Source organism: Dendropsophus ebraccatus, chromosome 2 (assembly GCF_027789765.1).
Source record: "Dendropsophus ebraccatus isolate aDenEbr1 chromosome 2, aDenEbr1.pat, whole genome shotgun sequence".
In the NCBI taxonomy this organism is placed as follows: domain Eukaryota; kingdom Metazoa; phylum Chordata; class Amphibia; order Anura; family Hylidae; genus Dendropsophus; species Dendropsophus ebraccatus.
In genome coordinates this window covers 171,384,375-171,412,336 of record NC_091455.1, presented here as the reverse complement: position 1 = coordinate 171,412,336, position 27,962 = coordinate 171,384,375, and the positions used below count along the sequence as shown (strand labels likewise).

Here is a 27,962-nt window from a genome sequence, read left to right as displayed (position 1 = left end):
AGAGACGTATATGAGCGCTTATTTTTTGCGATACCAATTGTACTTTGCAATGACAGGCATTATTTTTCCATAACATATGCTGCGAAACCGGGAAAAAATCATTGGCGCTGTCAAATTGAAAAAAAAAAAGGAATTTTTGTTTTCGGGGAGTTTTGCATTTACGCCATTCGCCCTATGGTAAAACTGACTGGTTATCCATGTTCCTCAAGTCGTTACAATTACAATGATATATAACATGTATAACTTTTATATTATTTGATGGCCTGTAAAAAATTCAAACCATTGTTAACAGATATATGTTCCTTAAAATCGCTCTCTTCCCATGCTTACAGCGCTTTTATCCTTTGGTCTATGGGGCTGTGTGAGGTGTTATTTTTTGCACCATGATGCGTTTTTTCTATCGGTACCTTGATTGCGCATATACGACTTTTTGATCACTTTTTATTACATTTTCTCTGGATTTGATGCGACCAAAAATGCGCAATTTTGCACTTTGGAATTTTTTTGCGCTTACTCAGTTTACCGTGTGAGATCAGGAATGTGATTAATTAATAGTTCGGGCAATTACGCGCGCGGCGATATCAAACATGTTTTTTTATTTGTTTATTTATATTTATAAAATGGGAAAAGGGGGGTGATTTGGACTTTTAATAGGGGAGGGGATTTTTTATTAAGAAAAAAAATTTAAACTTTTTTTTTACTGTAACTAGAAGCCCCCCTGGGGGACTTGTATATAGACAGCACTGATCTCTCATAGAGATCAATGCTGTGTATATACACAGCAAAGATCGATGAGATCGGTCATAGATTGTTATGGCCTGCTGCAGGCCATAGCAATCTATTGCCGAGCCGGGATCAGCGTGATTCCGACGCTGAGGCCCGGCACGGGCAGAAGAGCGGATCTCCCCCCCGCGATCGCATCGCGGGGGGAAGATCCGTCCCGCTAGACACCAGGGATGCATGGAGCAAAGCCTCTAAGTGCAGCTGTCTAAGTGCCGCGCCGGCTAATAGAGGCACTGCCCGGCTGCACATGTCTGCCGGGATCAGCGCCGCTCTGAACCCCCCCCCCCCGCAGCACCATGACGTATCAGATACGTCATGGGTCTCTAAGGGGTTATCCAGTGCTACAAAAACACGGCCACTTTCTTTCAGAGACAACACGACTCTCGTCTCCAGTTCAGGTGCTGTTTGCAATTAAGCTCCATTCACTTCAATGGAACTGAGCAGCAAAACCGCGTCCAAGCTGGAGACAAGAGCGGGGCTCTTTCTGGAAGAAAGTGGCCATGTCTTTGTAGCGCTGGATAACCTCCTTAAGCTCCATTTACTTCAATGGAACTGAGTTTCAAACCCCACCCAAACTGGAGACAAGAGTGGGGCAAAAGTGGCCATGTTTTTGTAGCGCTGGATAACCCCTTTAAGTTATCTGGGCAACAGTGAAAAATATGGGGTAGTGTGGGGTGGGATCATAATAAAGAAGTTCTATTTTCCCCACCACACTCCCAATCCTATGCCATGGCTGCAGAACACAGGTGCAGTCACTGACTGGCTGAGCAGGGAGTGTGAGGCTGTAATGATTTAGGACATGGATGCTGACAGAGAGCTGATAAATCGGAGCCTATGTCTGACCTCCAGATGACAGGTATCTGGCATTGTTAGTGTTTTTTCTTTGTGTGAACGGTGAATATTTAGTTAGCAGTGAGTTATTTAGGACAATTGAGACTGGAGACTGGCTGCATTCACTGCACACTGAGGAGAATCTGCTTTATATCTTTACCTTATTTCCTCAGAAGTCAGCCCAGGATCCTGTAGAATATTAGGAAGCTGCGGAGCCAGATCTACTTTCTCCCTTTAAGATTTTATTTCATATGGTTAACCAGTACAGCCAAGACAGTTTATACCTTTATTTAATGCAACATTTAAAAAGATATCCTGAAATGACAGACTGCATAAATTAAGGTACATTTGAAGGCTGTGTCTAGTGTGTGAGTCTAGTGTGTGAATCTGTACATTGCATAATTTGATAAGTTTTCATTGCTCCTATATTCTAGGTGCCCAATGTGGGCTATGTAGTACAGGGAAGAGATGCACATTGACAAAGAGTATTGGAAAGAGTCTTGTATTTAAAGAGGTAATCCAGGATCACAGAAACATAGCTATTTATATCTTTATTACAACTCCGCTCCATTCTCTTTATTGGAAACAAGCTACCAATCCACACCCAAACTGAGGAGAGAAGTTGTTTCTGAAAGAAAGCTGCCATGTTTTTCTAAAACCTGGACACCCCTTGTTGCTGTGACCAAGAAGCACCATGTAGCCCCAACCTATGCAACAAGACACCAACAATGGCACAAGATTAGCAGGGAAAAAGAATTCAGTCCGTCAATAGGAAGTGATGTAGAGTTGGTATTAGTGCTCATTAGAATCTACTGAGCATTAGTAATATTTTCTGCCAAGACACAGCTGGCAGGGTTAATACATAGCCATCTTAAAATGTTCTTCCATAAATGCATGGCAAACCATTCATTTCTTAGTTTCTAGTGCAGCCTCAAGTGAAAGCAAACAAACAATCTAAAAGGGAAGATTTATCAAATATGGTGTAAAGTGAAACTGGCTCAGTTGCCCCTAGCAACCAATCAGATTCCACTTTTCATTTTCCAAGAGTCTGTGAGGAATGAAAAGTGGAATCTGATGGTTGCTAGAGGCAACTGAGCCAGTTTCACTTTACACTGGTTGATATCTCCCAATATATGTATATTATATAGGCCAGTGTTTGACTCCTGGCACCCCTATCAAACAGCTGTTACAAGGGGCCACAGTGCTTTAAAGGGGTTATCCAGCGCTACAGAAACATGGCCACTTTCCCCCTACTGTTGTCTCCAGTTTTGGGTGGCATTTTGAAGCTCAGTTCCATTGAAGTAAATGGAGCTTAATTGCAAACACGAACTGGAGACAACAGTAGGGGGAAAAGTGGCCATGTTTTTGTAGCGCTGGATAACCCCTTTAAAACAGATGATCAATGGGGGTGTCAGATCTCAGGCGTGGTACCACCTATAATGTAGCGTGGTACCACCTTTAAAGCTTTATATAAAAACATCAACCCCTAATACAATAGATTACGAAATATGGCTGATAACCGTATGCCATGCATTCATAGCAAAATGGACAATGAAATGTGTTCTTCAGAGCTCATCATGTATGTATGTGAATTCTCTGGCAGAAATATATCCATCATTATCTTCATCTTCTTTCTCAAATATGCTCTCCACCAGAACCTCGTGATGACTCTCATTCACAGGGCTGCCATGCTTCTCAAACTCTATCTTGAGGTAAGCCTTGACCTGGGGAAAAAGTGAATGCATCATAAACTAGAAGCAAACAAAAAACTAAGCATAACAGACATGAAAGGTAAGCGGTCACTACATTTATGCTGCCTGAATCATGAGGCACTGGGGCAATCCCCTTTGGCTTCTGTCTACCCTGTGGACCTTGGACTGATAAATCTCTTCCCATAGCAAAAGCAGCGCAAGTGAGCAAGGCCGGTCAGGTGGAAGATGCCGCTGGGCACCACCCCATGACTCAAGGGTAGGGCAGCATCAAAAGGTTTCTTCAGAAAAACACCATCAGAACATAAATTTTAACAGTTCAGCCCTAATAAAGTGCATTATAGTAGCTCATAAACACAGAGGCTTAGAATCTTATTGCTACAAGCAGAAGGAACGGTCGTACTCTGCCAGTAGTTGAGCTAACCGTGATGCCAATTCTGTGGTGTAGGGGTAGTGATGGTAGTGTCATGACACCAGTGCTAGTCCAGCACACAGGTGTAATGTTGGTACCTGTTTTGTATATGGCCAGTAGTGTTCCCCTATGGCTGGTGACCTGCAGAGTTGTAGTGGGTCCCTTGGGCTCTTGTTACAGCAGTCCCAAGTGGCAACTGACCCACCCCGACTATTGCTACTGCCACCCACAGAAAGGGGAAAAATAACCCAAGGCGTGCAGTTTGTGTGTATGGGTGCTAGTGTGGAGGAAAATATGACAGAGTCCCAGTAATATAAAAATAGAACAGCTTTTACTGTGCAGTCTCTCAGTAGTTAAACACACTATGGCAAAATAGCTAAATCTGCACATAGACTTTAGTGCTTAACTTGGTTATGCTTGAGGTGGCACTTGGAGAAGTAAAGTACAGGAGAGTTAGTTGTAACAGAGCTTGAAAAGTTGCGAGTAGAAGAGTTTGTTGAGGGAGTCCTAACCCAAATGTAGCAATGTACTCTGACAGAACGTTAAGAGAATACTTTTAGCGTGAGAAGTTTACTTGTACCCATGTTTAGACTGTGTCAGACCACCTTGTGCTCTACAGTGTTGAGTGATCCATCCTAATAGGGTGATACAAGCCCCAGCCGTGGTTATCTGGGTGAAGCTAAGTTTCTGGGGGTGTCCCAGTTACCTGCACTGCAAGATAGGATACGTGGACCTTCTTTTGGTAGCTTTGTCCTATTCAGGCTAGTTCCTCTTGTGTATCAGGATGCTGCCCTGCACCTTTTAAACTAGTTCTCGGCGTGGGTTAGGATGTTCCTGGACTCTTCTTTCTTTGAGTGCTTAGCACTGCATAGTAGGTATACTGGAAAAACAAACTATTGTCTCTAACCACATCTGTACACACTCATGTCTGGACTAGGCTCTTTTCTGGCCCTGGCATAAGCCAGGCCCTGGCTTGTCTACAGCAAGGACGCTTGCTCTGTGTCTTTCTACCATGAGAATCTGGATAAGACTGCTTTGTGCTTCCACCACCCTTTAACTAACTTCCTACAGGGGCTAAGTAATCTACCCTATGAGTGGTGGGTATGAGAGAGTGTGCAAAGAAAGAAGAAGAGAGATAAGTTAGAAGTAGAGAACACCTCCTATTGGACAATAGGAGCACATGGTACACAGAAAAATTAACTCATGAACTTCCTCAGCTGTACAATATATAGGAACATAAAATAATGACATCTACTGGTGTAACTGCAAAGCACCCTCCATCACCACCCAACCTGGAGAAAGCCTTTACGACAGGTGCATAGGAAGAGAAAAGACCACCAGTGGTGGGACACCACAGAACCACGTCTATATAATCAAAAAAGTTAACATATTAAAGGAAGTAGACAGAATTTTAAGTTACCTCTTCTTTCGACAGTTTCCAGTCATCATTCAGATCCATTTCTTGGAATGACTCATGGGACCTTGGTCCATTTCGGATCTCGATAAGATTAATATCAAAGATTAGAGTACTTTCTGGGGGAATTTTTCCTAGAACAAAAAGGCACCAATTAGAGACAGAGGGTCTAGTGCTCTAACTAATCAGTAAAAAAAATTAGCTATACAAGTTTGGAAAAACTTGCTCAAACAATCAGGTTAGGAAACAGAAAAATATAGTGTTAAAACATTTAACCTTAGAGAAAACTTGTGCAGTAAGCTTACCGGCTATAATAAATGCATTGACAAAAGGGTGGGATCCGCATGCATTAGTTCTGTGAGGACGTGGACGTGCTTTCCCAAAGGAGCAGATTCATGTAAGATCAGACCACACTTTGGATCAAGTACGACAAACAGAAGAAGTTAGTGCAGGCATAGAAGCAGTATGTGTAGGGTGGTTAGGATGACCCCCATGCACACTTGTGAGTTTTACAGGCTTTTACTAGTAATGTGAGCAAATGCTATACAAAAAAAAAAAAGTATAAAGGAGTGAACATGCAAACCAAAACAGTGAAATGTGAGTGTTGGCCAAACAAGTAGCTGCCCTCTATTTCTGGCTACAAGAAACATTGCCCGTGCTGAATTACAACCACAGCCACTTTGTATATTTCATACCCACTTTCAGACAGAGTTTTACAATTCCAACAAACTACTATGATCAGTGGGGTGTGTGCCGAGACAGTCACTGATCACTAAAACAAAGGGGCAGAAAAAGACAGCCAATATAGTGGTATATACTGATTTGCTGAAAATCTAAGGCCTCATTCACACGTCTGCAACATTTGTCCATAAATGTAGATCTGTAATCAGGGAAAGATTTAAAACCAACAGCTTTCCATGTGCCTAGTCACACATCCCCAATTCTTGCAGATCCGTGAACAGGCAATGATCCGTGCCACAAAAATAGTGATCTGTGTTTGAAATTGCAGATCCGCACTACAATATGCCCTGTCTGGAATGTAGTGGTCCTTTATTGCGGACAACAGAATCACAAAGTGCTGTCTGAAATTGCGGATCCATAATTGCAGATGTGTAAATGTAGCCTAAAACTCATTGAATCTGTACGCCATGCACTTCTGCCCCTTTGGGGGTATAACCAGGGCCGGCCTTAGGGGCGTGCAACCACACTGAGTGCATCAAAAGGGGACAGTGCTAGGTGCTGCGTGGACTCCTTTAAAACCCATAAATATAAGTAGTGTAATGAAGCCCCCAGCACTGTTACCACACGCATAACTGACACAGATTTGCTTTCCACATAACCCTTGAAAATCTACTTTGCAAATGTCCCACATCGTATACAAATTGCCTCCAGCTAGGTATGTGGTTTGTGCTACGTGCCGAACTAGCCACTGATGGCGAAGAGAATCTTCTGTTATCACACCCCTCTGGAAGTATCAGTTCTAAGATGCCCCCTATTACACAATATGTAATAAAAATTTTCACCTGACTTCCTTTAACTATAGGCATGCCCTGATTGACAGCGTGATAAGCCAATGACTCCTTGCCCTGTCAATCACTGTTGTGCTTGCAGGCATAATGCTACCTGTGGTCAAAAGAGGCCGCTCTGTACCTCTGCTCCATTGCTGTTTGATGTCACTGCCCGATGAAAGAGTGGCACAGAGCAGGTAAGAAAGGACATCAGAGGAGCCAGCATAAGGCAGGCAAGTAGAGAGTTTGGGGGGTTTTTTTGCACAGAGGGGCAGGATACTACATATCGGCTGTGGAGGAGACTGACACTACATGCGAGCAGGGTAATGTGACTAAAAGCAAATTCTGCACAGGCTGCCATCTACCCTCAGGACAGCCCTAGGTCTAACGTACTATGAAGTTTTGAAATTACAGGGACACATTAAAGTAGCAGTCCATTTTTTTTTTTATTCTTCCCCCAGCTGCAGGCTGGCACATATACTAACTAATGATTACCGATGTCCTGCGTTGCACATTTGTTCCAGTCCTATGACGCAGCTCAGATTCCGCTGGCAGTGACGTCCCAGCTTTTCTCATCCTCTTCTTTCTGCAGGTCTATTGAAGTCCTGAATTCTCCAATGCATCTCTGTGAAAGCGCTAGCATAGAGTTACATTGGAGACCCTGACTCCAGCCTCCCGAGCTGAAGGGTCCACGTGGGTGCCAGTGGGATCCGAGCGGCACTGTAGGACTGCACCATGAGACACCGATCATCATTGGTAAGAGTATGTGCCAGCCTGCAACTGGATTGCTTCTTTAATGGGCATTTTACCAAACTAGTGCAGATTGCAGCCAGCATTTTCAAATAAACCTGTGATCTTGGCAGAGTGTTTGAAAAGTAACTTCTTACACAATATTACACAGTTCATCCAGAGCTAAAATCTCCCAGCATCCCTGGCTTCAGCGTCTGTACACAGCTTACTCAGTGGAGGTGTAGTTTGTGGCCTCAGCCCCATGTAGATCACCATTGTACAGTACTCCTCTTCAGTAAAACACCACATGGATTGCAGATGCAGATTTTGCAAATACTGACCCAGAATTTTCCTCCTTTGCTGTGTGAAGAGTATACCTGCAGACAGTGTTACACATATAGTACTACAAAGTGGAGAAAGTTACCTTTCCCTTCTTTCCCATACGCCAGAGCAGGAGGGACAATCAGCTTCCGTTTCTCCCCAGCGCACATGTCCTTGAGGCCTTTGTCCCAGCCTTTAACGCCTTCTCGAATACCAAGTGTGAACCATACAGGCTGATTGTTGTTTTCCGCATACCTGCAGGTTACATAACAGTGATGAGGCCGTACGTTCTCCAGTGACAGTACATTTCCTGCTGTACACTCCCCACAACATCAGCAGGATGTTACATGTGGGCATTTCACTCTAACATGAGAAGAGGTGAAACCTGAGATAACTCCACAGCATTCTCCTAGATGTGTATGGACAACGTCTGCAGCAAATGGAAGGGAAACGTCGCCAGATTTTATGTACATTTGCACAGGCAACTGGGATTTTACCCTTTGCTACTTTTACAGTCATTAGGGCACATTCACACCTAACAAATATTTTGCAGAATCTTTTTTTTTTTTTGACTGTTCTATTCATCAGAATGGGGCCTGCACAAATCCATACAGATTTTAGGCCCCTTTTAGCATCAGGGTATGCTGACCATAAAAACAGAGGCATAATGCTGCCTTTGGCCAGAAGAGTGACTGACACCCTTAGAGGGATTGCTCACATTAAATAATTAGCTGAGATCAGAATGCCGACATACTCTGCAATGTATCCTTGTTTTATCCATTAATTTCAATGGACCAATCTCAATTTGGCATAAAAAGGGATGTTATATGTAAGGCAAAAAATAATTAAAAATCAGTGTGCACATAGGGGGAGATTTATCAAAGGGTGTAGAATTTAGACTGGTGCAAACTGGCCACAGCAACCAATCACAGCTCAGCTTTCCTTTCACCAGAGCTGGAAGCTGAGCTGTGATTGGTTGCTGTGGCCAGTTTGCACCAGTCTAAATTCTACACCCTTTGATAAATCTCCCCATACTGTTTGTCTACATTTGATTCATTTAGAAGAATGTATTAGCTTGGTATATGTTGGCATGCTGGTGTATCCCTGAATGTAGACTACTTACCTAATAAGAACACGTGATCTGGTAAAATGCAATTAGTATGTAGAAACTAGGATCGAGCACTGCTGGAGGTATAGGGCCAGGTGAGTACACTTTTTTTTTTTTTTTTTTTTTTTTTTTTAAAGGAACCTGTCACCAATTATTATTATTTACCACCACCCCTTGTGTGCGGCATAACAACCCAGCTCTAGCCACTTCAATGGAAGGAAGCTGTAATACCACATACGAACTGAGGACAGGAGTGGCGCTGTTTCTGGAAGCTATGACCTTGGAGAACCACTTTCTCCTCTATGTAACAAGTTATCACCCATCACTACTGTGCCTTACTACAGATTTTCCATCCACAAACCATACGATAGATAGATAGATAGATAGATAGAGCCAGGCAGGATGCATCACTCAGGCTGGGCATACAGACAGTCATCCTGCAGCCTGTGATGGATCTGAATAGATTGATCACCCATAGGAATTACTACACATAACACTCACGTAGAATAGAACCGTGTCCCGTTACTTTCTAGGAAGCCCTCGAAGTGCAGCAGCAGCATGTCGCCGTTCTTGGTCTTCCTCTTGCACAGGAAAGGCTTCTCCACCACCTGGATCTGCACTTCAGGCTCCGGGATGAGAGCGCCGCCCGCACAGGCCAACAGGGCCGCCAGCAGCAGCACCAGCCTCATCGCGCTCCGCCACTCACCAGCGCCTCCAGCTCATAGCACCGCTCGCTCCCGGGAGCCGCAGACGTGGCACGGACCGTCTATAACTTTCTAGCGCTTTAGAGAGATTTAACTCTAGAGCGGCTCATCCTATTGGCTGAACGAGTAGACCTGATTATAGCCGAGGTACGCTATTGGTCAATAGTGCAAGTCAGCTGGGGTGGCCGCGCGCTGTGATTGGTCGAGAACTCTTCCAGGAAGCGATGGGTGGGTGGTGACCTGCCAGGACAGATGGAATGGTGGCTGTGCTGATGGTGACGTAGAGGGGCGGGCCGCGACGCCTTCTGGGTGCTGTGTGCTGTGGGCGCCGTAACTGCCGCTGCTTGTTGCTATTCACAACGGAAATGCGCTGCTGACCGAGCTGGCTGTCACTGTCCTCCCCATGAGCAGCCCTGGGCCGGTGCCAAGTAGTGCTAGGAAGCTGGCACGTCCTCTCCGGGGAGAGATGCCAGGGTCCTGGCCATGTGAAGCTGACAGTGTGTCCCCCAGCAGCATGGAAGGAATCCTGTACAAGTGGACGAATTATCTGACCGGTAAGTGGTGGCAGCCAGGGCGTTATGTGACAGTTCACACTGGGCGGCTGCTGCTCACATGTGCGGCACTGTAGGGAGTTCTATCCGTCTTCTGTGTCAGAGATCAGGAGTGGAGCGGGGGTCTCTGACCTGGTGGGGCCCCCTTCTCCGTGTCATTGCCCGCATGTCCCATTCACATGGACTGGAGATGAGCGGTTCTCTGATGAAGTTTATGGCTGCTGCGGTTTTTGGTAACCACATTGTTCAGACCTTGTGCAGTGACTGAGTAACCTGCCCTGTTCTTAGGACTGTGTAATCCCATCAGTCTGGTGCTTATATGTGGGTTGTATATATGTATTGTATCTGGGGTGTATATACACTACTGTTCAAAAGTTTGGGGTCACCCAAACAATTTAGTGTTTTCCATGAAAAGTCACACTTCTTCCCCACCATACGTTGTGAAATGAATAGAAAATAGAGTCAAGACATTGACAAGGTTAGAAATAATGATTTGTATTTGAAATAACATTGTTTTTATTTCAAACTTTGCTTTCGTCAAAGAATCCTCCTTTTGCAGCAATTCCAGCATTGCACACCTTTGGCATTCTAGCTATTAATCTGTTGAGGTAAGCTGGAGAAATTGCACCCCACGCTTCTAGAAGCAGCTCCCACAAGTTGGATTGGTTGGATGGGCCCTTCTGGTGTACTATATGGTCAAGCTGCTCCCACAACAGCTCAATGGGGTTCAGATCTGGTGACTGCGCTGGCCACTCCATTACCGATAGAATACCAGCTGCTGCTTCTGCTGTAAATAGTTCTTGCACAATTTGCAGGTGTGTTTAGGGTCATTGTCCTGTTGTAGGATGAAATTGGCTCCAATCAAGCGCTGTCCACTGGGTATGGCATGGCGTTGCAAAATTGATTGATAGCCTTCCTTATTCAGAATCCCTTTTAGGGTGCCTTCACACCTACCGGATCCACAGCGGATCTCACTTCTGCGGATTCGAAGCCAGAACCGCTGCGGATCCGGTATCAATTCACCCGTATGATAGCACATATTTGCAGCGGGATTAACATCCCGCTGTGAATATGTGCTTTAACTCCCTGGTGCCCGCAGCCCAGCCGTCGCATCCCCCCCATCCCGCCACACCCCCCCATCAGCCCAGCCCGCCGCCGCCCGCATCCCGCCCCCAAGAGCATACAGTACCTGCTCGGCGGCACGGCTGAAGTAAGGCTGCCGGCTCCGGTCCCGCTCAGATCAGCTGAGCGGGACCGGAGCCGGGAGCCTCACTGCAGCCGCGCTGCCGAGCAGGTAATGTATGCTCTCGGGGGCGGGATGCGGGCGGCGGCGGGCTGGGCTGATGGGGGGGGTGTGGCGGGAGGGGGGGGGATGCGACGGCTGGGCTGCGGGCACCAGGGAGTTAACCTCTTAAGGACCCATGACGTACCGGCACGTCATGGATCACTGTCACTTAAGGACCCATGACGTGCCGGTACGTCATCCCTTTAAACGGGCGCCGCGGCCGGCCGGGTCCCGATCGGGGGAGATAGCCTGCTATAATACATAGCAGGCCATCTCTCCCTGTCGGCATGGAGGGTTGTTAACCCCCCCCATGCCGACGATCGCCGCTATTGGCTGATAAGCCCATAGCGGCGATCGGAACCTTTCCGGGCCATCGGTGGCCCGATGACCCGGAAAAAAATGGCGGTCGGTGCTGTCCGAGGACGGCACCGACCGCCATTACTGTAAAAAGTAATGGTGGTCACGGTACCACCGTCCCGATCGCCGTGAACGGCCGGCCAGCCGGCCGGCCGTTCACGGCGATCAAAGTCCCCACAAGTAATAAATACCTGCTCCGGACCCCTCAGCTAGGTAGCTGAGGGGTCCGGAGCAGGTATTTGTACATTACTCACCTGTCCCGGGGTCCTGATCGGCGTCTTCCGGGTTCCCGGCGTCCACTTCCTCTTGTCGGGACTTCGGCTTCTTCCGTGAGTCCCGATCGGCTGTTTCCGGCTCCAGCGTCGTCTATTTTCGTATTTTTCCGGCTCCAGCGTCGTCTATTTTCGGATCTTGCGCTCTGCTGCCCCCTAGCGGCTGATAAGTGTAATACACGTATCAGCCACTACAGGGATGTTCAGAATGTAGTAAAAAAAAAAAATTTTTTCCCAATTTTTTTTTTTTCTATTTTCCGCACCCTATCGCCGCTGAGTGTTGATCAGCATCGCACGAAAGTGCGCTGCTAATCAGCAACTCCTCCTTTTTGGCGTAGGGTGTTTTTTTTTTATATCCTACTGCCACGGTCTGCTTATAAGTGCCGAACATAAGTGCGGCATTCATCAGCAACACCATTTTTGGCGTAGGTTTTTTTTGTATACTTACTGTAAAAAACACGTAAAAAAACACTACATTACACCACACTACATTGAATAAAGTTTTACACTACACCACTACATACCCCATATACCAATCCCCATATAAAGATGGCCCCCAGGGTGTTTTCGGTGTCGGACGCATACATTATTATTGCCTCCGACACCGAAACAGCCAGTGAGGATGAATTGGGGGGATCCTTCTTTCCTCCATTCATCCTCATCCTCCTCATCATCCAGTGACGTGTCTGGGAGTAGCGTAGCGTACGCTGCCCCCCAGACACGTCTTTTCCGCCAGTACCGTCCCAATAAGAGATGACGGTATGGCGTGAAATTCTACAAACTCTGTGAGAGTACCTCAGGGTACACTTACAGATTTAGGGTACGTGCACACTGCGGAATGGCGAAGGATAACCCTTCGTGCATTCCGCAGCTGGCACCCGCCGGCGGACTGATGCAGGGGCGCGTCTCCGCCTGTGTCATAGACTCTATCCTATGCATGGGCGGATTCCATTATCCGTCATTCCATCAACACGTTGGACGCAGAGCGGAATCCGCCCGTGCATAGAATGGAGTCTACGACACGGACGGAGACGTGCGCCTGCATCAGTCCGCCGGCGGGTGCCAACTGCGGAATGCACAAAGGGTTATCCTTCGCGATTCCGCAGTGTGCACGTACCCTTAGAGTGTATGAAGGAAGGGACACCCGAATCCAGCCGCCAGATGCCCCCCCCCCCATCCTCGGAGTTAGTGGGGAGATCGTCCGGGAACTGATCTTCCCACTGCTGGATAAAGGTCACCACCACCCGTACGGGGATAACTTTTATACCAGCACCCCCTCTTCTGGTCCCTCGCTGCCTGAGCTACTGTAGCTTGCGGCACGATCCGAACATATCAGAAATAGTAATAGCGCCCTAATATTTAGCAGCCATGGAGCGGACCCAGCGCTTCTGGATATGAAGGACCCCGTATCGCACCAGGACAACATTTTCCAGGTGACGTCCCCCACACTGGAGAACAGGAGACCCCAGAAGAAGTGCAGAGTGTGGGGTAACAGGGGGATCAGGAAGGACACCATTTACCAGTGTGACACCTGTCCTGATCCCCCCGGCCTCTGCATACTGGATCGCTCCAAGGCGCACTACACGTCATTGGGGTTCTACATTATCTAAATTCTGTCCCTTATTCCTATTTCAGGGGTCACGTTGATCCAGGGATTATTCTGATCGCCATTATGGAGTCGGGAAGGAATTTTTCCCCTGTGATGAGGCTACTGTCGTCTGCCTCACGAGGGGTTTTTGCCTTCCTCTGGATCAACACAGGTTGAATTTGATGGACACCTGTCATTTCCAACCTTATAAACTAATAATTGGCCTAATACCCCCAAATAAATTAGAATTGTCCCTTTTCCCCAGCTAAGTAGGTATGGCTGCCATTCCCATTAGAGGAGGCCATGATGCAATTACAAAGCCTCTGTGCGGCCAGGACAGTAGAAACCCCCCACAAGTGACCCCATTCTGGAAACTACACCCCATAAGGAATCTAACAAGTGGGGCAGCGGGTATATGGCCCCCTGGTGACGGCCACATTTGGGACGTGAAAATGAAAAAAATGGTATTTTTTATTTTCACGGCACATGTCCTACACATGTGCCCATCACTAGTGGGGTCCATATGCTCACTGCACCCCTTGTTAGATTCCTTATGGGGTGTAGTTTCCAGAATGGGGTCACTTGTCGGGGGTTTCTACTGTTCTGGCAGCACAGGAGCTTTGTAATTGCGACATGGCCTCCATCCCCCATTCCAGCCTCTAAATGGCGCTCTGTCCTTTTGGTGACTTGCCCTGTGCCCATATGGCAAATTATGTCCACATGTGGGGTATTTTCGTACTCAGGGGAAACTACCCTACACGTTTTGTGTTCATTTTCTTTTTAACCCCTTGTGGAAATGGAAAAAAATCAAGGCTAGACCAACATTTAGTGTAATTTTTTTAAAATTTTTACTCTAAATCATTGATCTTGTCTTGATTTTTTCATTTTCACAAGGGGTTAAAAGATAAAAAAAAACACAATGTGTAGAGCAATTTCCCCTGAGTACGGAAATACCCCACATGTGGACATAAAGCGCCATGCGGGTGCAGGGTAAGCCTCCAAAGGGAAGGTGCGCCATTTGGTTTTTGAAGGCTGGATTTGGATGGAATGGATTTCGAGGGGCCATGTTGCATTCAAAAGGCCCCTGTGTTGCCAAGACAGTTAAACCCCCCACAAGTGACCCTATTATGGAAACTACACCCCTCAAGGAATGTAACAAGGGGTGTAGTCAGCATATGGACCCCACTGGTGACGGGCACAAATGTGGAACAATGTGGCGTGAAAATGAAATATTAAATTTTTTACACTATAATGTTGGTCTAGCCTTGAATTTATCATTTTCACAAGGGGTTAAAAGAGAAAAAAACACACAAAATGTGTAGAGCAATTTCCCCCGAGTCCGTAAATACCCCACGTGTGGACATAAAGCGCCATGTGGGTGCAGGGCAAGCCTCCCAAGGGAAGGAGCGCCATTTGGATTTTAGAGGTTGGATTTGGCTAGAATGGATGATGAACGCCATGTCGCATTTACAGAGCCCTTGTGCTGCCAAAACACTGTAAACCCCCCACAAGTGACCCCATTCTGGAAACTACACCCCTCAAGGAATCTAACAAGGGGTGCAGTGAGGATATGGACCCCTGGATGACGGGCACATTTGTGCCATGAAAGTGAAAAAATGAAAATTTTCACTTTCACGTCACATTTTTCCACATTTGTGCCCGTCACCAGTGGGGTCCATATGCTCACTGCACCCCTTGTTAGATTCCTTGAGGGGTGTAGTTTCCAGAATGGGGTCACTTGTGGGGGGTTTCCAGTGTCTTGGCAGCACGAGGGCTCTGTAAATGCGACATGGCCCTTGAAATCCATTCCAGTGAAATCCAGCTTCCAAAAGCCAATTGGCGCTCCTTCCCTTTGGAGGCTCGTCCTGCGCCCGCTTGGCACTTTATGTCCACATGTGGGGTATTTCCGTACTCGGGAGAAACTGTGCTACATGTTTTGTGTTTTTTTTTTTCCTTTTATCCCTTTGTGAAAATGAAAAATTGAAGGCTAGAACAACATTTTAGTGTAAAAAATACTTTAGTCTTTTTTCAAGCCATATTGTTTGGAAAATCTGTGAAGCACCTGTGGGGTCCAGATGCTCACCGCACCCCTTGTTACATTCCTTGAGGGGTGTAGTTTTCTAAATGGTGTCCCTTTAGGGGTGTTTTTTAGGTTTTGGCACCCCAGAGCCTCTGCCAACCTGAAGTGGTACAGTCAAAAATGACCAAAAATAACGGAGCCATTGAAATTCACTAGGCGCTCCCTTATATCTGAGGCTTGTGGTTGCGTCAAATAGCGCAATAGGGCCACATATGGGGTATTTCTATAAACTGCAGAAATGGGGCAATCAATATTGGGGTGCATTTCTCTGGTAATAGGTTTATAATTATGAAAAATATTGGATTACAATAAAATCTCTGCACAGAAAATTAAAATTTCCAAATTTCTTACACACTTAGCTTTTATTTCTGTGACTCCCCTAAAGGGTTAAAAAACTTTCTGGATGTGCTTTTGCAGAGTTTAGGGGGTGCAGTTTCTGAAATGGGGTGCTTCGTGAGGCTTTCTAACACACAGTCCCCTCAAATACACTTTAAACCTGAACAGTTCCCTAAAAATATCTGATTTTGAAATTTTACTGAAAATTTGGAAATTTGCTGCTAATGTTTTAAGCTTCCTATTGTCTAAAAAAAATGAAATATAGTTTAATAAATGCCGCCAACATAAAGTAGACATGTTGCTAATGCTATTTAATATATAATTTATGTGGTATAACCATTTTCTGTATAAGCAGAAAAGTTTTAAAGTTGGAAAAATGCATTTTTTCACAATTTTTCACGCTATTTTGGTTTTTTTCATAAAGATTCGTTATAAGTATCGACTCCAATTTACAAGAAATGTGAAGTACAATATGTCACGAGAAAACAATCTCAGAATCAGCCGGATAGGTAAAAGCATCCCGAAGTTATTAATGAATAAAGTGACACTGGTCAAATTCATAAAATTTGCTCCGGTCCTTAAGGCCATTTCAGGCCCGGTCCTTAAGGGGTTAAAGCACATATTCACAGCGGGATGTTAATCCCGCTGCGAATATGTGCTATCATAGGGGTGAATTGATACCGGATCCGCAGCTGATCTCGCTTCGAATCCGCAGAAGTGAGATCCGCTGTGGATCCGGTAGGTGTGAAGGCACCCTCACACTGTACAAATTTCCCACCTTTCCAGCACCAAAGCAACCCCAGACCATCACATTACCTCCACCATGCTTAACAGATGGCGTCAGGCATTCTTCCAGCATCTTTTCATTTGTTCTGCGTCTCACAAACGTTCTTCTTTGTGATCCAAACACCTCAGACTTGGATTCATCCGTCCACAACACTTTTTTCCAGTTTTCCTCTGTCCAATGTCTGTGTTCTTTTGCCCATCTTAATCTTTTTCTTTTATTGGCCAGTCTCAGATATGGCTTTTTCTTTGCCACTCTGCCCTGAAGCCCAAAATCCCGCAGCCGCCTCTTCACTGTAGATGTTGACAGTGGTGTTTTGCAGGTACTATTTAATGAAGATGCCAGTTGGGGACCTGTGAGGCGTCTGTTTCTCAAACTAGAGACTCTAATGTGCTTATCTTCTTGCTTCTTGTGATGCTCCAGAAACTCAATCTGCTCAAAGGAAGGTCAGTTTTGTAGCTTCTGTAACGAGCTAGACTGTTTTCAGATGTGTGAACATGATTGCACAAGGGTTTTCTAATCATCAATTAGCCTTCTGAGCCAATGAGCAAACACATTGTACCATTAGAACACTGGAGTGATAGTTGCTGGAAATGGGCCTCTATACACCTATGTAGATATTGCACCAAAAACCAAACATTTGCAGCTAGAATAGTCATTTACCACATTAGCAATGTATAGAGTGTATTTGTTTAAAGTTAGGACTAGTTTAAAGTTATCTTCATTGAAAAGTACAGTGCTTTTCCTTCAAAAATAAGGACATTTCAATGTGACCCCAAACTTTTGAACGGTAGTGTATGTATTATATCTGGTGCTAATGATAGTCCCATCAGTCTGGTGCTTATATATGGGGGATGTCTTCTAGCAATGTGTCAGCTCAGGAGTGAGGCCTCTAACTTATCCCAAGTATCCTCCATCCTAAGGGCTCCAGGACACTTGTATATCTCCCATTGTCTGGGCTCCAGCACCACACACAGCATTCTGAGGAGGGGAGAGGAGTATGGGAATAGGGAAAGGTGAGTAAGGGAACAGAGGGGACACAAGGCTTTCTCTCCTGCCACAAATACCCCACACACAGCAGCCAGGATGTCCCCATATCGGCCATTCCATCACTCTGATTTCCTGGTCTGGGGACTCTATACAGGGCTGGATATTGTATTTGTACATAGACTCTAACCAAACGCCTTCACTATACACTTCCTACCAAATTCCAAATCCAGACTCCAAACTTGGCAACTTATGCATAGGATGATCACTGAGATTCTGAGAACAAAATAGTTTCCTTATGTCGCCCATATATATAGGACACCCCGATAATAGCTCTTTTATCACAAATCGTACCTAGGAAACCCTTTGACAGGCTGTAAGATAAATATGTATTTACTATGAGCATCTATTAGGCTCAGGATACACAGTGAATTTGGTCGTACAAAATGATTCAGTGTCACCAATGTGGTTGCAAAGTTTGGTGCCCTAGGAAATTTATACAAGTGCTTATTTTTCCTGCATAGCCCATGTTATGTAGGATATGGCCCGTGCCATAGTGGCCATTAGCATAGCCCATGTTATGTAGGATATGGTCCATGCCATAATGGCCATCAGCATAGCCTATGTTATGCCCGTGCCACATAGAGGTAATACTTGAGAAAGGCCCCCTAGGATGTGGAGGGCCGAAACGCGTTGTTTACAAGCAAATAAATACCCTTTTACTCATTTGCGGATGACATCAATCCTCTATTGACCACGTGGAAGTCTGTGGTATCTGCGCCCCCAGTGTGCCGTTTCTTGGTCCAGTGCCCCCTCTTGGGTCATATTGTGCATCTTACCTAGCTCCCTGCTTGGGGTCCCCGGCTGGAGCAGCGACACCTCGTCTTCCAATACGCTAAATAGAGTTGTGCTTAATATAAAGCATAACTCAATCAGGTGAGCCTCTTCCTTCTTTTGGTCAGTTTGAAGTTTTGCTTGCCTGACAATATTAAACCAGGAGGCGCCCCTGTCCTCTTTTCTTTCCCTTTATAGTGGCCATCAGCATAGCCCATGTTATGTAGGATATGGCCCGTGCCATAGTGGCCATCAGCATAGCCCATGTTATGTAGGATATGGCCCGGGCCGTATTGGCCATCAGCATAGCCCATGTTATGTAATATAAGGCCCGGGCCATATGGCCTTGAGCATAGCCCATGTTATGTAGGATATGGCCCATGTTATAGTGGCCATCAGCATAGCCCATGTTATGTAGGATGTGGCCATCAGCATAGCCCATGTTATGTAGGATATGACCCGTACCGTAGTGGCCATCCCTGGGGCACACACTGCAGTGCACACCATACAGCTATCCGGACTTGCTGGAGCTCTGTATACCCCGGCTCTTCTGCTGCTTGTCACCACAATTACGGGCAGGGCGGTACAGGTTTTGTCCCTGTTTCCATGGCAGCTTTGTTTCTTCAGGTAAATATTTCTTAGATCTCAAGACAAGGTTTTTTTTTTCTTCTATTAAATGTCAGACACTCGTCAAAAAATGTGCAGATATGTGGCGGTCAGTAAACTTTCTCCTGCCAGTATTAGACATGGCAGCAAACTGGACAGAAGAGATGTGTAACGATTGTAGTGACTGCATACACTGATATATATATCCAACTCACTGGTTCTCATTGTGTTTGTGTTAAATGTATATGTTTTATACACTTCAAAAGGATACAAAGGTATATATGTTATTTACATATACTGCTGTCTGATTCCCATTGATTTACATTGTAAAATAAACAACACATTGCAACATATACTTTTTTTTTTTTTTTTTGCTGGATGCAATAGCACAGACCATTATGTATGGGTACCAGACCAGACCAAGTAACATGGAAACAACACACTTTGCCTCTGGATGTAAACACACATGCCAACATTACAATACTAAACTATCTGCCATAGAAAGCTGCAGACGCTATATCATTATACAGTGATGAAGCTTTATGTGCATGAAGGCGGTGTAGGAAATGGATATTACTTATGGGCTCTTTATGCAGCCAGTGACCGGGCAGGTGAATGTTTCCGTGTATATTTGCTGCTGGTCATTGTCCAGTGTAAACATCCCAGCGATTAGCCAGCTATCGGTTGTTCACATCTTTTGTCTTCTCATAAAAATCATTGTGTGCTGGCAGCAGATCTACCCGTGTAAACAGGGAAATTGCTTGGGTGCTGTGTGTCTGATGGGAGGGGGAGCGTGGTGTGTCTGATGGGAGGGGGAGCGTGGTTTGTCTGATGGGAGGGGGAGCGCGGTGTGTCTGATGGGAGGGGGAGCTCAGTGTTTGATGGCAGGGGGCGCCGTGCGTCTGATGGGAGGGGACACCGTGCATCTGCTGGGAGGGGGCGTTGTTTGTCTGATGAGAGGGGGAGCGCAGTGCATCTGATGGGAGGGGGAGCGCCGTACGTCTGATGGGAGGGGGATCACTGTTTATCTGATGGGAGGGGGAGCGCTGTTTGTCTGATGGGAGGGGGAGCACTGTTTGTCTGATGGGAGGGGGAGCACTGTTTGTCTGATGGGAGGGGGAGCACTGTTTGTCTGATGGGAGGGGGAGCACTGTTTGTCTGATGGGAGGGGGAGCACTGTTTGTCTGATGGAAGGGGGAGTGCTGTGTGTCTGATGGGAGGGGCGTCATGTGTCACAGCAATGTTTGTTTGAATTCCTCCCAAAACTTGAAAATAAAAACAAGTAAGTGCCACTTCCTATAACAAGCACTACAGTGTTTGTCCCGGGAATTTCACCTGCCTGTGTAAGGGACCTTTACTAGGTACAATGTCGGTGAAAGGCTCTGGACTGGATAGAGCAGGTACCTCCAGTGTATTTACTGCTTCACCAAGATCGCTATAAGCCTGGATAACAGCGGAAGAATATAAGCACTATACTATTTACATGTCCTATGTGATCATTCTTTATAAGGGGTGTTCACTATACCTGACCATGCATAAAGTATATGGGCCGAACATAGTCACTAGTATACTGCTGTCCGCTGAACGGAATGGGCTCAGATATGCCATAATATATGTCTACTGTACATGTATTGCACTTCTTAAAGGGGTTTTCCAGGACTTTTACGTTGACTGCCTATCTGTAGGAATCTATTGTTATTGGTTTGAAAATCGATCTATTATACCAGTCTGGGCAGTGGCAGTACAGCAGGCAGAGACTTGCTTAGGCTGTGTTCACATTTTAAAAGGTTTTATAGGACATTTACATTGACGGCCTGTCCTTAAAGTGTAACTGTCATTTAAAATATTTTTGCATAAATCAATAGTACAAGCAATTTTATGTAACTCTTTAATTGGTTTATTAGGCAAAAAAGCCTCTGTCCAACTCTGTACTCAAAAAGCTGTTTTGCAGTCTCCCCCCTCACTTCTTATCTGCTCATTAGCAGGAAAAGCTGTTTTCATTACAGAGAAGGAAAGTGAAGACTGGTTCTGCTGTGTCCATTATAACATATAGAGATGGGAAGGGCTGAGGGGGAACAGTGAGCAGGAAGAGCAGACAAGTAGCTGTGCAGTTTTGAGACTGGGCACATAAAATGCTGGGTTTACAGGTCAGAAAGGTCAGTGCTGGTCTGGGAACTTGGTGAGATAAGATTGCAGGATATTGTGCTATGTAGGGCTGCCTTTTCTCCTCTCTGTGCTCACTCCTCCCTCTCAGACCCCCCATTTAAATGACAGTGACACTTTAAGTCCTATAGGATTTTATTAGATCTGAAAACTGGTGCGGGTAATAAAGTGAAGGATGTGCACATGATCAGATCCTTCTAGTAGGTGGTGAACATCAGAAGGGATCTGAGGAACGGCTATAGTCTCTACACGTGTGTGTTTCATTAGTGAGGCCCGATGTATTAAAAGCAATATGAAAACAAATTATCTAGTGATATACAAGAGGGTTTCATAATCATTGTTAATAAGATTACTGTGACTCTGTAGCCCTAGCCTAAAGCCAATGCCAGCGCGTTTCACACGCCGTCTCCTCCAGACCTGCCTACCAGGACACGTATATTGTGCAAGTCATGTACATGTTTCTGCAGATTTGATTTTCTCCACAATTCTACCCTGGAGCTGCTTCATGTCTTATAGAGAGAACCTGAATGGGAGGGTCCTAGCACCATCCCTAGTATAATAGAGAATTACTTTGCATTTTAATTCCAGATAGAACATTCTGTGATCTCTTTATAACCATTATGTATCAACCAGGGGTCCCCTTCTGTAGTACGCATATGTCTTAATAGACTGAAACTGGGCTGTTAGGCTGTAAGGTGAGCTGCATAAAGATGACCTCTCACTCTCAAGGACACAACATGACCATGCATTACATTGGTTATTGTAATAGCGGCCATGGCATCAGCTTCCCCTGGTGTTATCAGCACATTGCTGAGTGTTCCAGCAACCAGATTCAGTAGGTGGAGATTATTCTGTAAGTCAGATGGCAAGCAAGTCACATATTGTGAATACTATTGGCTGTCAGGAAGGAAAAGCAGGACTGTATGGAGGGGTAAGGCATAAGTTAGAGGGGTAGGTTAGAGTATTATTGCTATATGGTGAGTTATAGTGCTCAGAGCTTACTGTACTGTTTGCTAGACAAGTGATGGATCTACAGCCAGCGCTCAACACTGAGCAGAGGGGCTAAGGAAGCGTTCAATGCAGAGATTCCTGGGCACTTGACACAAAGGGCCCATCTCTTTAGCACTTCCCAAGACATTTCATTGTTATATAGGGTGCATGAATAGAACACAAGGTATCGTAACGTTCCTCTGTATTGTGCTGTCAGCAGTTTTAAGGGCTCATTGTGACTGTGATTTAAAAGAGAAGTCCGGCGAAAATTTTTATCAAAGTATTGTGTTGCCCTCCAAAAGTTATACAAAAAAAACAATATACACTTATTACGGGAAATGCTTATAAAGTGCTTTTTTCCTTGCACTTACTATTGCATCACGGCTTCACTTCCTGGATAAAATGGTGATGCCACGACCCGACTCCCAGAGATGTGCGGGCTGTGGCTGCTGGAGAGGATGATGGCAGGGGGACACTGAGGGACACAGGGCACTGGAGGGACACAGAGCATCCCTCTGCCATCATCCTCTCCAACAGCCACAGCCTGCACAGCTCTGGGAGTCGGGTCGTGACATCACCATGTTATCCAGGAAGTGAAGCCTTGATGCAGTAGTAAGTGCAGGGAGAACTTTATGTGCATTTCCCGTAATAAGTGTATATTGGTGATTTGTATAACTTTTGGGGGGCAATACAATACTTAAATAAAAATTTTCTCTAGACTTCTCCTTAAAAAAAAAAAAAAAACAACCTAGGCCTGTGGCACGAGAACCACACAAATCCGCATCATCCGAAAGATTCTGGTTTTGTTTAGAGCCAGAAACCAGTCCAGGGCAATACATGAACCAATATGACACCTTTCATGAAAAGTATTTCTTTTCTTGTTGTGTGTAAAGAGTCAAAAGGCCACCTAGAAATACAGAGAAAAGGAATCTGTTTGTCTACTTCATACGGTACACTACTTCTCTGTAGATAGCTTCCTGGAGTGTCTTATACCTCACGGAGTGATATGTCAAACCAAAGGAAAAACAATGAGCCCAGCCTAGCTGACCATTATGATGGTTCCTTCCTTTTACTTTCAGCTTCACATCCACTCTGAGATGGGAGATGCCACACAGTTTTTGTAAAAATGTATCTTATTACCATAAATGATGGAAAAACGTGTGGAAAAAATTACATAGGGTTATATACCCTAGCTAGAACTGTCTGGTGCTGAGTACTGAGACAGTAGACGTTGTTGCACAAAGTAACTATAACGCTGACATGCGGGGTAAGTGGACACAACATTGTGGCTCTACAGTAGCTACCTGTATTGCGTTGGTTTGGTCTCTTTCTAGTATTTATACCAAGTCTTTTTCATGGTTTCTTCCAGGGTGGCAGCCAAGATGGTTTCTTCTTTGTGGAGGAGTTCTCTCCTATTATGACTCAAGAGAAGAAGCATGGAAGGGCTGTAAGGGAAGCATCCAGATGGCTGTTTGTGAAATTCAAGGTACATTTCTGGGAAGGAATAGTTCTCTAAAATTGACCAGAAAGCCACAGTTGGCCTAAAGAGGTCACCCTAGATAATTGGCTATGCTTCAAGGTCACCGGGATAATCATAATCGGCTATGCTGCGAGGGACATGAGTGCTACTATACTTACCTGTCCCGCTGTCCGCCGCTGTCAGTGTTTTATCAACATCTGCTGATGTGCTGTTCCCAATGAAAATGGCCGCTCAGCATAGAGTATAGAGTCTATGCTGAGCAGCAAGTAGGCTGATGTTGTTAATACATGGAGAGCAGGAGGCCTGGGAACCTGCAGCTGTGGTGGAGCAGGAGCGGGCTACCAACACCAGGGTGTTGCTTATGTGGTGTTGTTAGGACCCTCTTACACAGTAATCCGCTAAACAGGCTGGCACTGTCTTGGGTAATAGGGCCAGCGTTTAGCTGAAGATCAGGCATCAGCTAATTGAGTGGCTGAAAAAAAATCCTAGTTCATTGGCAGCGTATCTCCTTGTGTAATAGGAGACATGCAGCCAATGAATGATCGCCTACACATTGGTCGAGCCTTGTAGTAGGTCGATCTGCAAGACTAGAGCTCATTTCCAGTGCACATCAGACTGTGTAATAGGGCCCTTATTCAATTTATATAGCGTGTGTATATAAAATATATATATTCAGTTAATGCTAGGGATTGGTTGCAGGGGCTATGAATTTGGACTACTATTTTCCTTACCTTCTTATAGAGCCTTGAACTTGAATTTGTTTTCATATCATCATTTTTGTTATATAAAAACACCTTTTCCCTAGAGACACAGATTTATTGGCGTGTAGGGCTGAGGTTCCTCAGGAGCCGTATAAGGGTTTATTGTTCCTGATCAAAACCATAACACGCAACCCTTTTTTTTCCCCAATTCAAGCATTCTCTAAATATTTAGCAATTTAGTTTATTTATTTTTCCTGTAAATATGCACAACAAACAATGTCTATTTCTGCCTTGACAGTACATGCCACCGATAACACTCGGATGGATCTAGCAATTCCAGGGGAGCAATACTTCTACCTAAAAGCAAGGACAGCAGCAGAGCGGCAGCAGTGGCTTGTTGCCTTGGGTTCTGCAAAAGCCTGTATAACAGACATCAGAACAAAGAAAGAGAAAGGTAAGGCTTTTCAATTAAAATATTAAGGTTGCACTCTAGGTTTTATTATCCTGCAGTGTCATCTGTTTCATTCCAGCTCAGATGCATCCATAAATTGCATTACTGTAGCTACGGTAGGTCGTGTGATCACAGCTCAGACAAGCTAAAGATGACATGGCTTTATGCGTAACAGGTCAGCAGACAGGATTACGTCATCACCTTCACCTTACGTTACGTCTTCAATCCCCACCAAACCTTACCCTCCTTGTTTTTCTGTATGTCCTCTATGTACATATACATAGTAACATAGTTAATAAGGTTGTAAGAAGATAAGAGTCAGAATAAATCCCTGAATCAATGTATCACCAGTAATCCAGCGCCCATAACTTGTAGAACTTGTAGAATGCTGCTAAAGATAGAATGCCTGCCCTCACTAAGAGACCAGCAGTGCGTTGCTATCCAAGGTGAGCTGCAGAATTATAGAACTCTCTTTATTTGCACTGACTGTCTCTATGTGCTGTGTGCAGATTCTCTAGTGTATCCTGCTCTCCTGTGTGTAAGAGCCACAGTAACAATAAGAAAAGGAAACTGACTACAGCAGTACTGCATATGAGAAGTTCTGTGCCTGCTCTGTCATTTGTTGCACTAATAGCAAGTGCCGTGTTTACTCAGCCTCCTCTCTCTCTCCAAAGCCATAGAAATCAAGGTAAATGTTAACTGCATTCGAAAATCATATCAGTAGGGAAATAGGAATTAACATGGCTTGCCAAATCCACTTAAAGGAGAAGTCCGGTGAAAATTTTTATTAAAGTATTGTATTGCCCTCCAAAAGTTATCCAACTTACCAATATACACTTATTACGGGAAATGCTTATAAAGTGCTTTTTTCCCTGCAGTTACTACTGCATTGAGGCTTCACTTCCTGGATAAAATGGTGATGTCACGACCCGACTCCCAGAGCTGTGCGGGCTGTGGCTGCTGAAGAGGATGGTGGCAGGGGGACACTGAGGGACACAGGGCACTGGAGGGACACTGAGCATCCCTCTGCCATCATCCTCTCCAGCAGCCACAGCCCGCACAGCTCTGGGAGTCGGGTCGTGACCACCATTTTATCCAGGAAGTGAAGCCTTGATGCAGTAGTAAGTGCAGGGAAAAAAAGCACTTTATAAGCTTTTTCCGCAATAAGTGTATATTGGTGATTTTGTATAACTTTTGAAGGGCAATAAAACCCTTTAATAAAAATTTTCACTGGACTTCTCCTTTAAATAGGTATACACAAGGCATACCCATAAGCCTTTACTTTAGTATTTAAAAAGTACATGTCCTAAGTTTTGATCTGTGGAGGTCTCACAATGATCAGGAGAGCAAGCTGCAGCATGCTTCACTTCCCTGCTGTCAATCATCACTGTCCAAGCAGCCCCATAGACTTATGAAGCAGATGCCCAGACATAGATCGTTGCAAGCCAGGGTCATATGATCATGCACTTTTCCAGGCCTATGTTGTAATATACAAGCACACAAATCGTGGACTGCTTCCTAAATGTAATGTTGAAAGAATTAATAGGATTGAAAATCTATACAAGCGATTGGGTTTAACAAACAGGAACATTGCAAGATCAAAACAAATTACATGAATAAGGTAAGTGGCAGACTGGTACATAGGGAAAGAGGACCCTGCCTGCGAGGGATTACCGTCTACAAGCTTTTTATTTTTGAGACTTGTTTTATGCTGCAGTATTGTGCATTTCCATTATCTCCTTAAAATCCCTTTGTGTGCAGAATAAAACAAATAAAATAGATAAGCCTTTTATTGTATATATTGTTTATTGTATAAGTAAGGCTACATTCACACATCTGTAGTGCAGCCCGTGACTGCGGACCCATGGCCCGCACTACGAATGTGCATCTTTAGTGCTCCCTGCTTCATGGAACACTACATTGACGCTTCATTAGCGTAGCGATCTGTGCTGCAAAATGCGGTCCGCATTACAGCATGTCCTTTTTTTTTTTTGTGACATGGATCGTGGCCCCGTACACACATACGGACGTGTAAATGAGGCCATTGAATACCATAGGTTCTGTGTTCTGTCCGCAATTGCGTTCCCACAATTGCGGACAGAACAAGTGACGTCTGAATATAGCCTAACTCGGAGGAGGGATAATAATCTGGAGGTTCAGCAGAAGGGCATAGAAAACTCAGTGGAAGTGTAGAAACCTCCCAGGGAGAAAACTAAGAACACAATTAATGCTGCCATTACTTCTGGTTTCATTAGACAGGTGAGTATATCAGATAGAGTAGGCTGTGTCTATTGCAGGCAGCATGTGTTAGAAAGCAGGATGATTAGATTGTCGTATCATAATAACTCACTTAATGGTTGACAGCGAAAACAGGGAACGCCCTCTGGAAGCCTGGAGTAAGCATGAAGGTGTGTTCCACCCCTAATAATAACCTCAAACAGGATGCAGATATATCCAATATCTGCTGACTATATAGATTCAGTGCCAAATAGATTTAGGAGACCTAGCATATGTAGAATAAAGAGCAATATAGCTAATTCATGTTATTCACAGTCATTCCTGGGAGATGGCTACAGTATTCCCTGTTTCCCCTGAAAATAAGACCTAGTAGAGGAATTACTAAATATGAGGCCTCACCTGAAGTAAGACCTAGCAAAGTTTTTGTTTTCAAGCATGCCTACCAAACAGAACCCCAGGGCATGCAGCTGTGATTCTTTTTAGTTCACCGTCGTTGTTCCTTATCACAACCCATTGCAGAGCAGCTGTATGCAGGTCATGAAAATCCGTCACCTGCAGCCAACCCTGATCTTCTCTTCCGCAGCCGACATTTGTAAATGTGCAGGCAGGCATCAAGAGGCCCTTCATCTGCCGCCATCCCCATTGTCCCCTACTGCCAGACGTAGAGCTGCACACAGTCTAGATTAGTTTAGATTTTTTTATTTTATTTATTTTTTTGGTTTAACAACAAATGTGAATTC

General features: G+C 45.0%; 2 protein-coding genes across 5 annotated transcripts in view; one reads left to right on the top strand and one right to left on the bottom strand.

Moving 5' to 3' along the window:
* Positions 1–1,886: 1,886 nt before the first annotated feature.
* Positions 1,887–9,677, bottom strand: FKBP14 (FKBP prolyl isomerase 14). Its single transcript, XM_069958718.1, has 4 exons — positions 9,317–9,677; positions 7,811–7,962; positions 5,156–5,283; positions 1,887–3,338 (listed from the first exon to the last, which is right to left on the bottom strand). Exons 1-4 carry the CDS (start codon positions 9,502–9,504, stop codon positions 3,180–3,182), a joined length of 627 nt encoding a protein of 208 aa, XP_069814819.1. The 5' UTR covers positions 9,505–9,677; the 3' UTR covers positions 1,887–3,179.
* A 61-nt stretch (positions 9,678–9,738) lies between these two features.
* PLEKHA8 (pleckstrin homology domain containing A8) overlaps positions 9,739–27,962 on the top strand; it is a 35,569-nt gene continuing 17,345 nt past the window's right edge. For 2 of the 4 annotated variants that reach the window (XM_069958715.1, XM_069958714.1), the window contains exons 1-3: positions 9,739–10,073; positions 23,722–23,838; positions 24,832–24,987. In XM_069958715.1, coding sequence (XP_069814816.1) covers positions 9,923–10,073; positions 23,722–23,838; positions 24,832–24,987 — 424 coding nt within the window. In that variant the 5' untranslated portion in view covers positions 9,739–9,922. Of the gene's footprint in view, positions 10,074–23,460; positions 23,620–23,721; positions 23,839–24,831; positions 24,988–27,962 lie in introns of those variants that run through there. The other 2 variants (XM_069958713.1, XM_069958716.1) reach the window with 2 other exon arrangements.